This window comes from Periplaneta americana, chromosome 4 (genome assembly GCF_040183065.1).
Source record: "Periplaneta americana isolate PAMFEO1 chromosome 4, P.americana_PAMFEO1_priV1, whole genome shotgun sequence".
NCBI classification, from domain to species: Eukaryota; Metazoa; Arthropoda; class Insecta; order Blattodea; family Blattidae; genus Periplaneta; species Periplaneta americana.
The window spans coordinates 74,436,271-74,451,098 of record NC_091120.1 but is presented as its reverse complement, the minus strand read 5'-3'; the positions used below and the strand labels follow the sequence as shown (position 1 = coordinate 74,451,098).

General features: G+C 35.0%; 1 protein-coding gene across 3 annotated transcripts in view; it reads right to left on the bottom strand.

Annotated features, from left to right (window-relative positions):
- LOC138697948 (A-type potassium channel modulatory protein KCNIP1) overlaps positions 1-14,828 on the bottom strand; it is a 749,900-nt gene that overhangs the window by 192,293 nt on the left and 542,779 nt on the right. For all 3 annotated transcript variants that reach the window (XR_011331636.1, XM_069823561.1, XM_069823562.1), the window contains exon 2: positions 1,075-1,144. Coding sequence is in view for 2 of the 3 variants with exons in the window: in XM_069823561.1 (XP_069679662.1) it covers positions 1,075-1,144 (70 nt within the window). In the remaining variant the exon portion in view is untranslated. The remainder of the gene's footprint in view (positions 1-1,074; positions 1,145-14,828) is intronic.

Genomic DNA, 14,828 nt, shown 5'->3' with positions numbered 1-14,828 from the left:
TGTTGAAACTACAACCTGGGGAAAGGCTTCCAGCTGCAGCAGGTCTAGGTAGGTCGTTCTTGTGACAGTCTTCTCTGATCAAGTTCCTCCATGTACGGATTGTGGAAGTCATTGGTACCAATCCTATCTATCCTTCGTGTCATCGCAGGAGCTAACATGGACATTATGTTTTTTGATACAAACTGAATACCTCATATGACTTATATTTGCAAATAAAATTCCTTTATCTCTATTTCTTTGGTATTAGGAGCAAAATAAAAATAGAGCATTTCTGTGTAGACACCTTGTATAATACCGTTATTACAATTGAATGTAGTAGTAGTAGTAGTAGTAGTAATAGTAGTAGTAGTAGTATTAGTAGTAGTAGTAGTAGTAGTAGTAGTAGTAGTAGTAGTAGTAGTGGCAGTGGCGGTTGAATATACTGTAGTAGTTGTACTATTAGCAAATTACCACTAATACTAGCAAACACAGGAGGCCTATTAATAATAATGCTCGTAGTGTTAGTGACGACAGTAGTAACAGAATAGTATCAGAGCAGCTTAATTGTAGCAATAGTAATAATAATGATAGAATCAGTAGAGGCAATGTCATATTCAAATGTATAGGCCTACTACAATATAAAACTGCCAATATCTTCTAAAACGATAGGCCTATACTAACTATTTAATAAAACAATAGAATTTTAAATTCAATATCCTCGTACGATTTTCAATTCTTTCTTTAAGTTTCAATAAATCGCCCATAATTTGGTTCGCTGTGATCGGAGTGGTGCTGGTGTTGTAGTTACATACACTTCAGGAATATTATGGCACCAGAGACATAGGGGAAGAATTAACAGGTGCAACTTGACATTTGACCCACTGCACTGGCTAAATTATTGATCCCAATGATTGTATTTTGTTTATATTGCCTGGAATTTATCGTGGAATGAGATTACGTTACAAAACTACCTCGCGTGACTACTAAGTGCACTCAAATAACGGTCGACGAATACCTCAAAAGAGAATACAAATAAAATATTAGAGAAAACGAAATTACTCGTACGGTATCTGATTTATTTTGTTTTCTACTCACTTCCGTGTGGGAAGAACTTGGCGTAAATATCCTTGAATGAGTCTTCGTGCACCACACCCTCAGGACACTCCTGTAACAAAAAAATTAACGGAATCTATAGTATTGATCCACTGTCACAGATTTTTATAACTTCATTACGGTGAACCAGTGTGCGAATTAAGACTTTTTATGGAGGGATAGAATCCTAGATGGAGAATACCACACATAAAGTTATTATCATCCTCATTCGATACAGCTCAACGCTTGGTCGCACTGAGTTGCTTGTCTTGCATCTTGATCATAATAATAATAATTACATCTATGTGCAGGCTTAAGATAAGATGTGTAATTCCTAAGTTATTGATTGTAGTCAGCTTGCCGGTGATGATAATATATCAATATTATTTTCTTTGCTTACTTTATACTTTATAAAGTATACTCGTATTAAAACAATAAAATTATATTTTGTGGGAGAGGGATAGAAATTATTCCTAACAGGGATGATAATATGAATTTATGACACGGGGATAACTTTCCAACAGGGAGCGAAATCCCCCCATCCCCCTGTTAATTCGCACCCTGCGGTGAACATAAAACTTGAAAAACTTTTCTCAGATTCTATTATTACCTATCATAGATGCAGTAGGCCTATTATACAGAAAACTGTAAGTAAGAGAGACAGTTCGTATGTTGTTAGCTAATTATTACATATAGAGAAATTATAAATTTTCAACTGTGCAGGTTTCCCCAGAAGTCTGGAATCATAGGTCAAAGAAAAATTAATTGTCTGCTCGTCTGTTGACGTCCACGGTGGTCCACGGCTTGTCTACTACGCCTTTTGGAATTATTTTTTAATTATCTTTCCCCCACAACTATGTGTAATCGGCGTTCGTTCTGGATGCAACCGGTTTAATTCGAGGGAAAATTCCCTGTGACTGCGACTGCATCCTCTCTACTTAACGACGTCACTCAGATTTCAGAAGTACTTCTAAAGAAGAAGAAACAATATTTCTGAGATTTTACTGATGGGATAGCCTGTAGTACTTTACCTTACATTCCTTTAGTATTTTTGTGACAAGTAATATATTACTCGTGATTTTTTACACATATTCATTCGCTCCCGCGCCGTGGTGTCGTGGTGTAAGGCATCCTGCCTAGGACTCGCGTTACTGAATGCGCGATGGTTCAAGTCTTCATGGGAGAATACATTTTCTCATGATATTTCGGCCAGTGTATCGAACCGGTGCCCACCCAACATCGTGATGCACTTGGGAAGCTACGATAGGTAACGAAATCCGTTGCGAAAGCCAACTATAACGGCTAGGGGGATCATCGTGCTGACCACACGATACTTCCATTCTGGTTGGATGATCATCCAGCTCTGATTCGGTATGTGAACGTGAGGCCAGCAGCCGGCTGGTCGGCCTGGGCCCTTTAAGGGCTGTGGCACCATGGATTATTATTATTATTATTATTATTATTATTATTATTATTATGATTATTATTATTATTATGATTATTATTATTATTATTATTATTATTATTATTATTATTATTATTATTATTATTATTATTATTATTATTATTATTGATCCACTAGACTTGAGTTTAAACTATAATTTTCAAGTATTTGTTATAAACTGTGACTTTTATAGGTGATTTTGTCATATCGATAAAAAGACACATATATTAGCCTACTTTGCGATACGAGTGTTCACAAAGATTATCAGCATGAAACAAATCGGTGGGTCACATTTCAATCTGAAGCAAATAAATTACTCTTGACAAAAATATAATTCGATAATTGAAAGGTTCAGAACCATAGTGGGCCAAGCGCCATTTACTAAAACCGTAGAAAACAAGGGTTAAATGAAGTTATTACCATAATACAATGGAAACATATAGCAAGTAATATAAAGTATACACATTAAAACTAAATGATATGTCAATCTTCATTTAACTATCCACTTAACTTTAACCCTTGCTTTCTCCGTTTTTAATAAATGGCGCTTGGCTCACTATGTCTCTGAACTCTTCTCTTATAACTTTTATTGTAAGAGAGTTTTCTCCAAAGAAAATTATTACATTTGTATCATTATTTAAAATGGGTCATTCTTTTGTTTTCATATTATCCATACTGTGACTAGTTGCAGGAAATGGGACCTAAAGTTGATTTTTTTTCTTGTGGTTTCAAAACGAGGATGACATACTGAGCATTTAAAAAAATGCATTGTTCTAGGTGCAATAGTTTTTAATATATTACTTATTGAATGTTGATATTACATTATGTACTTTTCGAGAAAAATGCAATTAAATTTTTCATTTGTTTTCTTAGCAACTATAAGAAAGATTTAGGTATTTAAGAAGCACTGTGTAAAACTACGTCCTAGTTCAGTATGTAAAAAAGCCTACAGGTAGCGCAAGATGTCAAAACAGAGAAATGCAGTTTTTACACCGCAAATTCGTTACTTTGTTATCCTGTAAAATTTCCTTTTTACGATTTTAGATCCCTTTTCGCGCAATGGGTCACATGCTTTCTGTATTGATTATATATTTTTTGAATCATTGTTGGCGTGTATTAAAATATCAAGTGGAGAGTTAAAAATGTGATTTAGCAGTAGAGAAGGAGATAAAGTTAAAGAGCTTGCTGTAATGGAGATTATATAGACTTACATTTTGACACTGCAACCGAGTATATTAAGCGTTTCGGGTTACATTAAATAAAAGTACAAATAATGTCTGTCATGGAATACAGATTGCATCATCCGTAAAACGTAAGCAATGCACTGCAATCCACAAAACAATTAATATTAACTATACTGGGCTCGTTGGAAAATGACGGTCAGTGGCAATGGTACTGCAGTTATGTATCGGTTATCGAAGACTGTAGTCTGCCAACCACTTCATGAAATGATAGTGACTATGACTGAAATAAAATTCCATAAAAGTCTAGTGGCCTCTAAACGTGACGCCAGCACCAATGGCCCAGTAATCTTTATGTTGCATGAGTCCTTCGGAACAGTAGTCTATTTTGAAGATAGTAACATTGTTAGCACATTAATAAAACTATCTCCATCAGCTGTTTTCCTCGCTGTAAGTTTCTACTAATAAAACATAAATCATTTAGGCTATGTTGTTTTGTTAGAGAAGTACAAACTTTTGTGTTCATAATTAAAATTTATTACTGTATACTTTTGTATTGTTCTTTGTTCCCAGATTTTTGTTATATTTATTGTAATAGGATGAATTTAATCTATGCATTCACATTCTGATGATGTATATAAAATGAATATTATATGTTTATGACTTGTATGAAATTATAATATTACCACCCTTTACCGTATGTATTATATTATATTATATTATATTATATTATATTATATTATATTATATTATATTATATTATATTATATTATATTATATTATATTATATTATATTATATTATATTATATTATATTATATTATATTATATTATGACAATACAAAAATGTGAAGCTTTGATAGTTCAGTCTTTGACTTATTTATTATAGCAAAATATCAAAAACGTTATTTTTGCTAATACTTATTAGTGATATGATACTCGGGAGGAAATTAAACACAGAATAACTATGGGAAATGCCTGTTATTATTCGGTTGAGAAGCTTTTATCATCCAGTCTGCTGTCAAAAAATCTGAAAGTTAGAATTTATAAAACAATTACATTACCGGTTGTTCTTTATGGTTGTGAAACTTGGACTCTCACTTTGAGAGATGAACATAGGTAAAGGGTGTTTGAGAATAATGTGCTCAGAAAAATATTTGGAACTAAGAGGGATGAAGTTACAGGAGAATGGAGAAAGTTACACAACACAGAACTGCACGCACTGTATTCCTCACCTGACATAATTAGGAACATTAAATCCAGACGTTTGAGATGGGCAGGGCATGTAGCACGTATGGGCGAATCCAGAAATACATATAGAATGTTAGTTGGGAGGCCGGAGGGAAAAAGACCTTTTGGGGAGACCGAAACGTAGATGGGAAGATAATATTAAAATGGATTTGAGGGAGTTGGGATATGATGATAGAGACTGGATTAATCTTGTTCAGGATAGGGACCTATGGCGGGCTTATGTGAGGGCGGCAATGAACCTCCGGGTTCCTTAAAAGCCAGTAAGTAATACTTATTAGTGAAGGTTTTCGCCCTTATTATGGGCATCATCAGACTAATAAGTAGACATCTATATAAAAGTAAGTAAATCCATATTAAACATATTGCAATATGTTTAATATGGATTTACTTACTTTTATATAGATATTCAGGCCCTACTTATTAGTCTGATGATGTCCATAATAAGGGCGAAAACCTTCACTAATATGTATTAGGAAAAAGAACTTTTTTGATATTTTGCTATAATAAATAAGTCAAAGACTGAACTATCAAAACTTCACATTTTTGTATTATCATTATATGAGTCATTTGAATACTGTATTATATTATATTATATTATATTATATTATATTATATTATATTATATTATATTATATTATATTATTTCGACCGATATAGGCTGAAGCAGTCAACACTTTTCCCGTAATATGAAATTGTTTTTAATAAACATTGTTATTCATGTAAAGAATGCCTGCTCATGGTTTTAGAATTGAACTTTAAAGGAAATGAAGTATAAAAGGAGAACAAATCTTCACTTGTTACTAGTTCAATCCAATCTAATCTCGCTAGCTCCGTCCGTTTAAATTCTTCCTCAGGGAAATCGGACAGATGTGTAAATAATGCAGTTTCTCCGCACCTCTTCCCACCCCTTGGAGAATGAAACAAAATAAGCGACAGTCACGAACTCCGTTTGTCAATAGTGTTGCAAACGCGAGTAGTAAGGATGTAATCTAGTTTCTTGATTTCGCGAATCAGCCTTCCTTGTTACTAAGAACAAATACATTTGGGGATTTGTTTACACTTCTGTAGAATTCAGAAGAATATAAGGCTATACAAATTTTGTGAAACTATTCCTGCATCTGAAAAAAAAAAATCATTTGTATAAGGGATTGGATTCTCTGGTATGGTACGATGGGACAAGGCCACTCATACTTACGCTCACTGAAAGTGACTTACTGTATTATGTTACCTTAGGCATCAAATGGCCGGCAAATTTCGCTTAAAGTTTTTGCATGAGGACGTGATTTCTTTACGTGCCATAAATCTATAACACAATTTTCTTTCGAAATAAGCTATGCTAAGGCAGCCTTGTAACTCAATTGGTAGAGTAATAGTTTTCAAGATGACCGCTGTATATCATTGCATTGTCACACTCTATTTTAATATTCATTATTTCAATATTTTGTTAGTTATATGATATTTTTATTCCTACTCATTTCTTTGTATGTTATCATGACATACAGCGGCATCATTTTATTTTTACTAACATTTTTAATATTAACCTGGCTATACCTTTGGATTAACGGTTGAGAACCGGAAACGCCGTTTGCTACCCCCTTCCATGACTGGAGTTCGATGATACTGGCGTAAAATACAAACAAATCACTTTACTAGGTATAGGAGGAAAGAAAAGTAGTTCATCCATTTACGTAAACTAGAAAGTGTCACAATTTTGAGTTTGATAATTTTCATTAGGTTTTTGTTTAATCAAAATACAGTACAGTATTAACAATAAGTGTTTTTACTCACGAACTGAGTTATCCATTCGGACGTATTCATTATGCAGTGTATATTATACTGTGTACAGCACATTAGCGTACAATTTAGAGAATGAAGTTAAATTGAAAAATAATTATAATATGGATATTTAAACACATTTTTAAAATGGTGGCCGTTCATTTCGATACAGGCTTCAGTTCTTCTGTGCATATTATCTCACTATAGACTATTGCATCTAATTCCAATTACCAGTTTCGTCCTTCGTACCAGTAACTCATGTTGAAATAATTCTTTACCTACTCTATAAAAGAGTACCTTATGTACTGTAAATTCAATCTTCACTTCTGCCCGACCCGCACAGATAAAATTACTCAGACATGCTGTCTACTGTCCGCCCAAGAGGTTATGTCGCAGGAACGTAGAAAGGGAGGAAATCACTTGACAATTACTTAACGAGACCCTTTTATTTAAGTTATTTTAAACAGTTGTATAATATTACGTAGACGTTCAATTCCTAACAGAAATTAAAGTTTTCAGTAAAGAGCTAAAACAGCCCAGCAACTAGCCTTTACAGAGGGGCGAGCAGAAGCAGGTGGGGGAAATTGGGATTCCACGTAGACAAACGGACGACAGTACCTGTGCGAAAATATGATTCAATATTGAAAACTCTTTCCTCACTGAAAAACGCGAACATTTTTCTGGAACGTACTATACTCACTAACTCAGTACTGTTTACTATATGCGGCCTTGGTTCTGTGTGGAGGACAGTTGGAACGTCATTAGTAGAACGAGTGCATTCAGAAACTGAAGTACAATAAAAATTGAAGTAAAAATAAAATGACGTCCCTGTATAAGTTGTCAGCCATACGTAAAACAGTACATAAACTGTTGGAATACCCCGGCCATCAAAGTCATTTAATATACACGGTGAACCGTAAGTAATGTCATTAATGTCACGGGGTTATTCTTTGAGATATTTCATGTAAGAAAGTTTAATACAATTTTGCTCGTTTTTGCTTCCTTTTCGAGAAAAAAAATGTTTTATATGAAAGATTTCGTAGCGTATTTTGGGAAATCCATTGATTTAATTCCCAATATGCTCAGTCAGTTTCAGAGATCAGTGTATTATGATAATACATGATTGACAGAATTTTAATTTTTTCTTTTAGATGTTCAGAAATTTGATCCGAACAAATGTAACTTCTCGTTCTGCAAAGGAATTTTTAAATGTCACATTTGTTCGGATAAAATTACTGTACATTTAAAGAACAAAATTAAAATTCTTTCAATCGTTTATTACCATAATACACTGCTCTCTTAAATTCACCGAGCATATGGGGATTCAATCAATGGCTTTCCCAAAACACACTATGAAATATTTCATATAAAACAATTTTTATCTTGAAAAGGAAGCAAAATTTAGCAAAATTGTGTTTAACTCTTTTGTTTGAAATATCTCAAAACATAACCCCCTGATATTAATGACAATGCTTGCGGTTCACCCTGTATAAATGCGCACCTGTGTAGTGACATCTAAAGATGTACAAGCATAAGACATAATATCATAAAAACGTGGAGTAAGACCAAAGGGGAGCATAGGAGAATTCGAGTCGGTACTATGGTTGATTCCCGGCATAGTTTAGTTGATAAGAGCATTCATCGTATAGAGCTGAAGACTTGGGTTTGATCCTCAGGCCAGAGCGAATTTTTTCTCCTAAAATAGCATATAATTTCAATGGATTTAACGAATTATACCTTGCTTCTTAGACTGATTCATAGTGAAGTGAAAGAGAAGGCCTGGTGACCTTAACTTCTTACTTACTTACAAATGGCTTTTAAGGAACCCGAAGGCTCATTGCCGCCCTTACATAAGCCCGCCATCGGTCCCTATCCTGTGCAAGATTAATTCAGTCTCTATCATCATATCCCACCTCCCTCAAATCCATTTTAATATTATCTTCCCATCTACGTCTCGGCCTCCCCAAAGGTCTTTTCCCCTCCGGTCTCCCAACTAACACTCTATATGCATTTCTGGATTCGCCCATACGTGCTACATGACCTGCCCATCTCAAACGTTTGCATTTAATGTTCCTAATTATGTCAGGTGAAGAATACAATGCGTGCAGTTCTGCGTTGTGTAACTTTCTCCATTCTCCTATAACTTCATCCCGCTTAGCCCCAAATATTTTCCTAAGCACCTCCTTATTCTCAAACACCCTTAACCTATGTTCCTCTCTCAGAGTGAGAGTCCAAGTTTCACAACCATACAGAACAACCGGTAATATAACTGTTTTATAAATTCTAACTTTCAGATTTTTTGACAGTAGACTAGATGATAAAAGCTTCTGAACCGAATAATAGCACGCATTTTCCATATTTATTCTGCGTTTAATTTCCTCCCGAGTGTAATTTATATTTGTTACTGTTGCTCCAAGATATTTGAATTTTTCCACCTCTTCGAAGGATAAATCTCCAAATATTTATATTTCCATTTCGTACAATATTCTGGTCACGAGACATAATCATATACTTTGTCTTTTCAGGATTTACTTCCAAACCGATCGCTTTACTCGCTTCCAGTAAAATTCCCGTGTTTTCCCTAATCGTTTGTGTATTTTCTCCTAACATATTCACGTCATCTGCATAGACAAGAAGCTGATGTAACCCGTTCAATTCCAAACCCTGCCTGTTATCCTGAACTTTCCTAATGGCATATTCTAAAGCGAAGTTAAAAAGTAAATGTGATAGTGCATCTCCCTGATTTAGCCCGCAGTAAATTGGAAAAGCATCAGATAGAAACTGACCTATACGGACTCTGCTGTATGTTTCACTGAGACACGTTTTAATTAATCGAGCTAGATTCTTGGGAATACCAAATTCAATAAGAATATCATATAATACTTCCCTCTTAACCGAGTCATATGCCTTTTTTAAATCTATGAATAACTGATGTACTGTACCCTTATACTCCCAATTTTTCTCCATTATCTGTCGAATACAAAAAATCTGATCAATAGTCGATCTATTACGCCTAAAACCGCATTGATGATCCCCAATAATTTCATCTACGTACGGAGCTAATCTTCTCAAAAGAATATTGGACAAAATTTTGTACGACGTCAACAAAAGTGATATTCCTCGAAAGTTACCACAGTTGGTTTTGTCCCCCTTCTTAAAAATAGGTACAATTATGGACTCCTTCCATTGTTCTGGTACAATTTCCTTTTCCCAAATAGCAAGTACAAGTTTATAAATTTCGCTATATAATGCACTTCCACCCTCTTGTATTAATTCTGCTGGAATTTGATCGATACCTGGAGACTTGTACTTTTTCAGATTTTCTATCGCAATTTCGACTTCTAAAAACGTGGGTTCGGGTATAAATGGCTCAGCAGTTTGTATTTGAATTTCGTCCCGATCATTTCTATCTGGCCTATGTACATTTAGTAGTTGCGCAAAATAGTTTTTCCATCTGTTTAGGACTGATGGAGAGTCTGCAAGCAAGTCACCATTCTCATCCTTGATCACGTTTACCCTTGGCTGATATCCGTTCTTAAATTCCTTTATACCCTTATATAAATCTCGAATGTTTTTATTCTTACTATTTGTTTCTACCTCATTCAGTTTTTCCTTCAAGTAACCTCTCTTTTTATTCCTAAGTGTACGACTTGCTTCCCGTCTTTCATTGAAATAATTATCTCTCTTCTCCTCAACTGGATCCTGTAAGAATTTCAATTTTGCCTGTTTCCTTCTTTCTACTGCAATGCAACAATCATCAAACCACGGTTTCTTTTTCTTAGTTTCATAATAACCTATGCTCTGCTCAGCTGCAATTTTGATACTATGTCTGATATTTTCCCACACGCTGTTAACTTCACCGTAATAAATAGCCTAATTCTAATTCCAAAACGGTGCGGTGCGGCGTGATGTATTGTGACTGAGGAGACAGTATTTTTTCAGTGCGATGGGTGGAATGTCACTCTAGTATAGGCCTGGGCACTAATACCTCAATCAAATCACTGCAGACTGCCCCTTACTTCCCACTCCACCTTCCCCGGCTGATATAGTAATGTTTTAGTCTGATACGAACAGACAGGAAAGTAAGCATTGCTCAGTGACGGATTGTATAAGACATACTTTATGGCTTTTACGAATTTTCGGCTTTCACTAGTCACCTAAAATCCACCACTATTGCACAGTGCCTTACTGTGTGTTTGTCTTGTTTCTAAGGCGATGCAAGCCAAAAGGACATGGGCAGGGTGATTTGTCTTCCCTTCCACTTCCCCCCAATGCCCAAGTGTACTCTGGTGGCACGTAATCGGATTTCAGCCTACACAGCTGATGACTTCACACAAATGATTCACGACGTCTACCAGATCGTGAGTTCGAATCGTGGTTGGGACAAGTTACCTGAATGGGTTTTTTTACCGTGATTTCCTCTCAAACAATTGAAGCAGAATTTCTGGGTAACTTTCGACGTTGAATCTCGAACTCATTTCGCCATCATTAATTCACATATCAGCATCATCCATACCATAGCCCGGGTTAAGTTCACGGTGCGGCGTGCTGTACTTGTACAAGAACGCGGCCGTTCGGCTACCCATCATTCACAGAATAGGAGTGGTAAGCACAATAAGCCTCAGGTTTCAGTGTAAGCCTTCGGATCCCTCCTCCGTACAACACAGAATCAGAGAGAGAGAGAGAGATTTTGATATATCTAGAGAAAATCAAAACTCGAGTGGGATTTAATTGACTATTACACTATTAGAAGAAAGTATATAAAGATTAGATGAAGTAAAGTACTATATTACAATAAAATATTGACTTACTGAAATTGTATTTCACTAATATTAGCTTCACCAAAACGTTTTAACGGAGCCGCCATTTTCAGTTTACTATCTATGCGGTAAGTAAATGACGATCGCAAAGTATTTTTTGTGGTACCGTAAAGAATTTTCATTTTGAAATGTTGGCAAACAAAGAAACAAATGTTAGGGAAGTGATCAAAACAAACAAATGCTAGCAAAGTGATAAACAGCCATGACTGGTTGAAACAGATCCTTTCGTATGGTTGTATTGGTCAAAAGTAGTATGACGTAGTAAAAGTGTAACAGTCAAAGTAATATTACTGTTTGTTTTAATTAATAATTTTCATACAAAATATGAGGAGTTTCAAGCCAGATATTATTAATTCTGGTCCTGAAGAACTGAATTGGTTGAGAGATGCAAGGGGGAAAAAGAAAGAAAAGTAAATAATGAAGTCGAAGGTCTCATGAGAATTGAAGTTCTTGTTCAAATCCCTTAGTAGTCTACACAGGAAAGGCCCATCAAGATCTCTGACGTTGGATCACTCGGTCTAGATTGCACAAGTTTTAGTCACGCACTTGATTTCTGGACGGCTTGTGAAAGGTTAGGTTTTGAGACGCGTCGGCCGGGATGGCGCGTCTTGCCGGAGTATGGTACGGCGCTCTTATACAATTACGCCTCCATTCTTACAACAAGGGCCTAACCCGCAATCGAATCCACGCTAATGGAAACACATCCTACTCCATTAACTTTGAAACTTAGATTCATTTTTTCCTCTCCAGGAAAAAGTAGAAAAAGACTAACGAAGAATTCTTCGTTATAATATTATTTCCTAGTGTACAATAACAAAATTAAGATAAACTCGGCTTCTCCTCGCCATTAAATAATATAAAATAACAAAATATTACATTTTACTGTGGAACATGTGAAATGGGCAGGCAAAATAATAAAGCTGTTCTAGAAAGGGTGGGTAAAGAGAGAATAATGCTGAAACTCAACAGGAAAAGAAAAACAAACTTGCTGGGTCACTAGCTAAGAAGAAACTGCCTACTGATCAGTGACGGCTCGTGATAAAATATTATGCGTGTTCACAATTTTGTGTTCCAAAATCGAAGAGAACTTGAAATGTACGTTTTTAGCCTAATATGAAATGTCATGATTCCAATGTTTCACTGTCGAAAAAAAAACCTATATAAATTCAAAACAACATATAATAATAATGATGATGATGATGATGATGATGATGATAATAATAATAATAAATAATAATAATAATAATAATAATAATAATAATAATAATAATAATAATAATGAAATCTAGTCTTTTTATTTCCAGTTTTCCAAGGAAAGCCAGTTTATCCAGTTTTTTACTCTTCAAAATTACTTGAACAGTGTTCATTGTTTACGTTTGTTAAAAATTAATACATAAAACAATTTACAAAAGCGTGTGTTCAGTAAAATACATATTTTCATTCACAACACACTGATACACTATAGCCTACACCAGTACTGTAATTCCATTCGCATAGATTGATTACTACAGGGACATCATTTTATTTTTACTTGCATTTTTATTGTACCTGCATTTCTGAATGTACTTCACTCCCACCCCTTCACTAATGTCCTTGCTCCCGTCAGACACACAAACTTACGGCCGCTGTTGCATTCGAAGTCTTCAAGCAGTGAAGTAAACACTGCAGTGTATAGTGTGTTTCATAAATATGGTTGTGTTTTCTATAGAAGAAATAACCTATATTAATAATATCGTACTAAAAAATTATAGTCAAGAAACGATAAATTCAATTTCATAGAATATGCTTCAAAATGTTTTTAATAATATGCGTACTGAATTGAAGCCTGCATTGTAATGAACGGCAACCATTTTCAGCAAATGTTTAAAAATTCAGATTAGCTTTTTTAGAATTGAGGTGGCTAGAAGCAAAGGAATGCTAATGACATTTGTAATAACATGAGTTAAGTGCATCCAATGTAAGAAAAAGTATCTAAAATTTTAGTGACAAAGGGATATTTTAATTGCATCAGACATTAAAATTTAAATAAAAATTTCACCGATTTTACGAAAGCTTAAATATTTGAACCCCATTTTCTCAAAAGTAACTTAAGTGCACTTACAGCCCTTTACTTATGACCCCCCTCAATTTAAATGCACTCTCTATATTGTATGTTAACATCAATAATTAATATGCTAAATAAAGTAGACATTACATAACGAACATAGCCGCCTGAAAAGTTGAGTTTTTGAAAAAAAAAAGTTACTACTCTACTATATTTTGATAAATTTCGTAAAAGTGATGATCAAACTGAAAATCGTAATATCGTATTTCCCTACAACATAAATGGATACACTACTTTTCTCTCCTCCTATACCTAGTAAAATGATTTGTTTACATATTGCACTAGTAACATCAAACTCCTGTAATGGAAGAGGGGTAACAGTGTTTCCGAGTATAGCCAGGTTACTGTTAAAAATGTTGGTAAAAATAAAGTGATGTCCCTGTATAAATACGTGCCAGTAAATATTATTCTTAAATAATATACACCACCATACAGATATTTAAATTCATACCACCATCACATTCAGCCAGCACGTCTTTGAAAGCCGAACTATGCTATATGCCGACACAGAAGTATAGTAATTCACAAACTACACTCTCGTAGCAGCACTGTACACACATCCACACAAAGTAAACGTTCCGACAGTGAGATGCTGACACCTGCAGGCTAAAATACAGACTTATTAAATTTTCTCCTCGAGATATAGCACGTAAACGATAGGCATCGATGCACCTGACATCTGTAGTATAGATTCACTGTTCACTTAATGCTTTGTGCTCTTGACGAGTTATAAGCGGCCAGCGAAAGACAATTTTCTCCCGCGCATGCGTGAAATTTCTGTAACCTTCTTGAAAAGAGCACGGCTTATACGTGAACGGATGTTGTCAAGTTTACATAAGAAGTTTATGCAAGATGCGGGAAGTTTGAAATACTGATCCTGATATTATACTACGCCAATACGGTATTAAATAATAAAACTAGTCGTACCTTAATGGAAACAAGATGTTCACGTGCTCTTGTGCTCTTATTGACACACCGCCACTGCTACTGATAGCTGCACTGGAAGGAATGGTGAACCAGAGGAAATTCCGCAGCACAAGAAGCTATGTGGATCGTATGCGGAGTCTAAGAGGAAGGTGGAAAAGAGGGAAGATAGGAGAATATTGAGTTTGCAGAGAAGGACCTGTCCTTGGGCATAAAACTATGAATGAATTTCTGCAAATGGACAATTTATTTGCAATC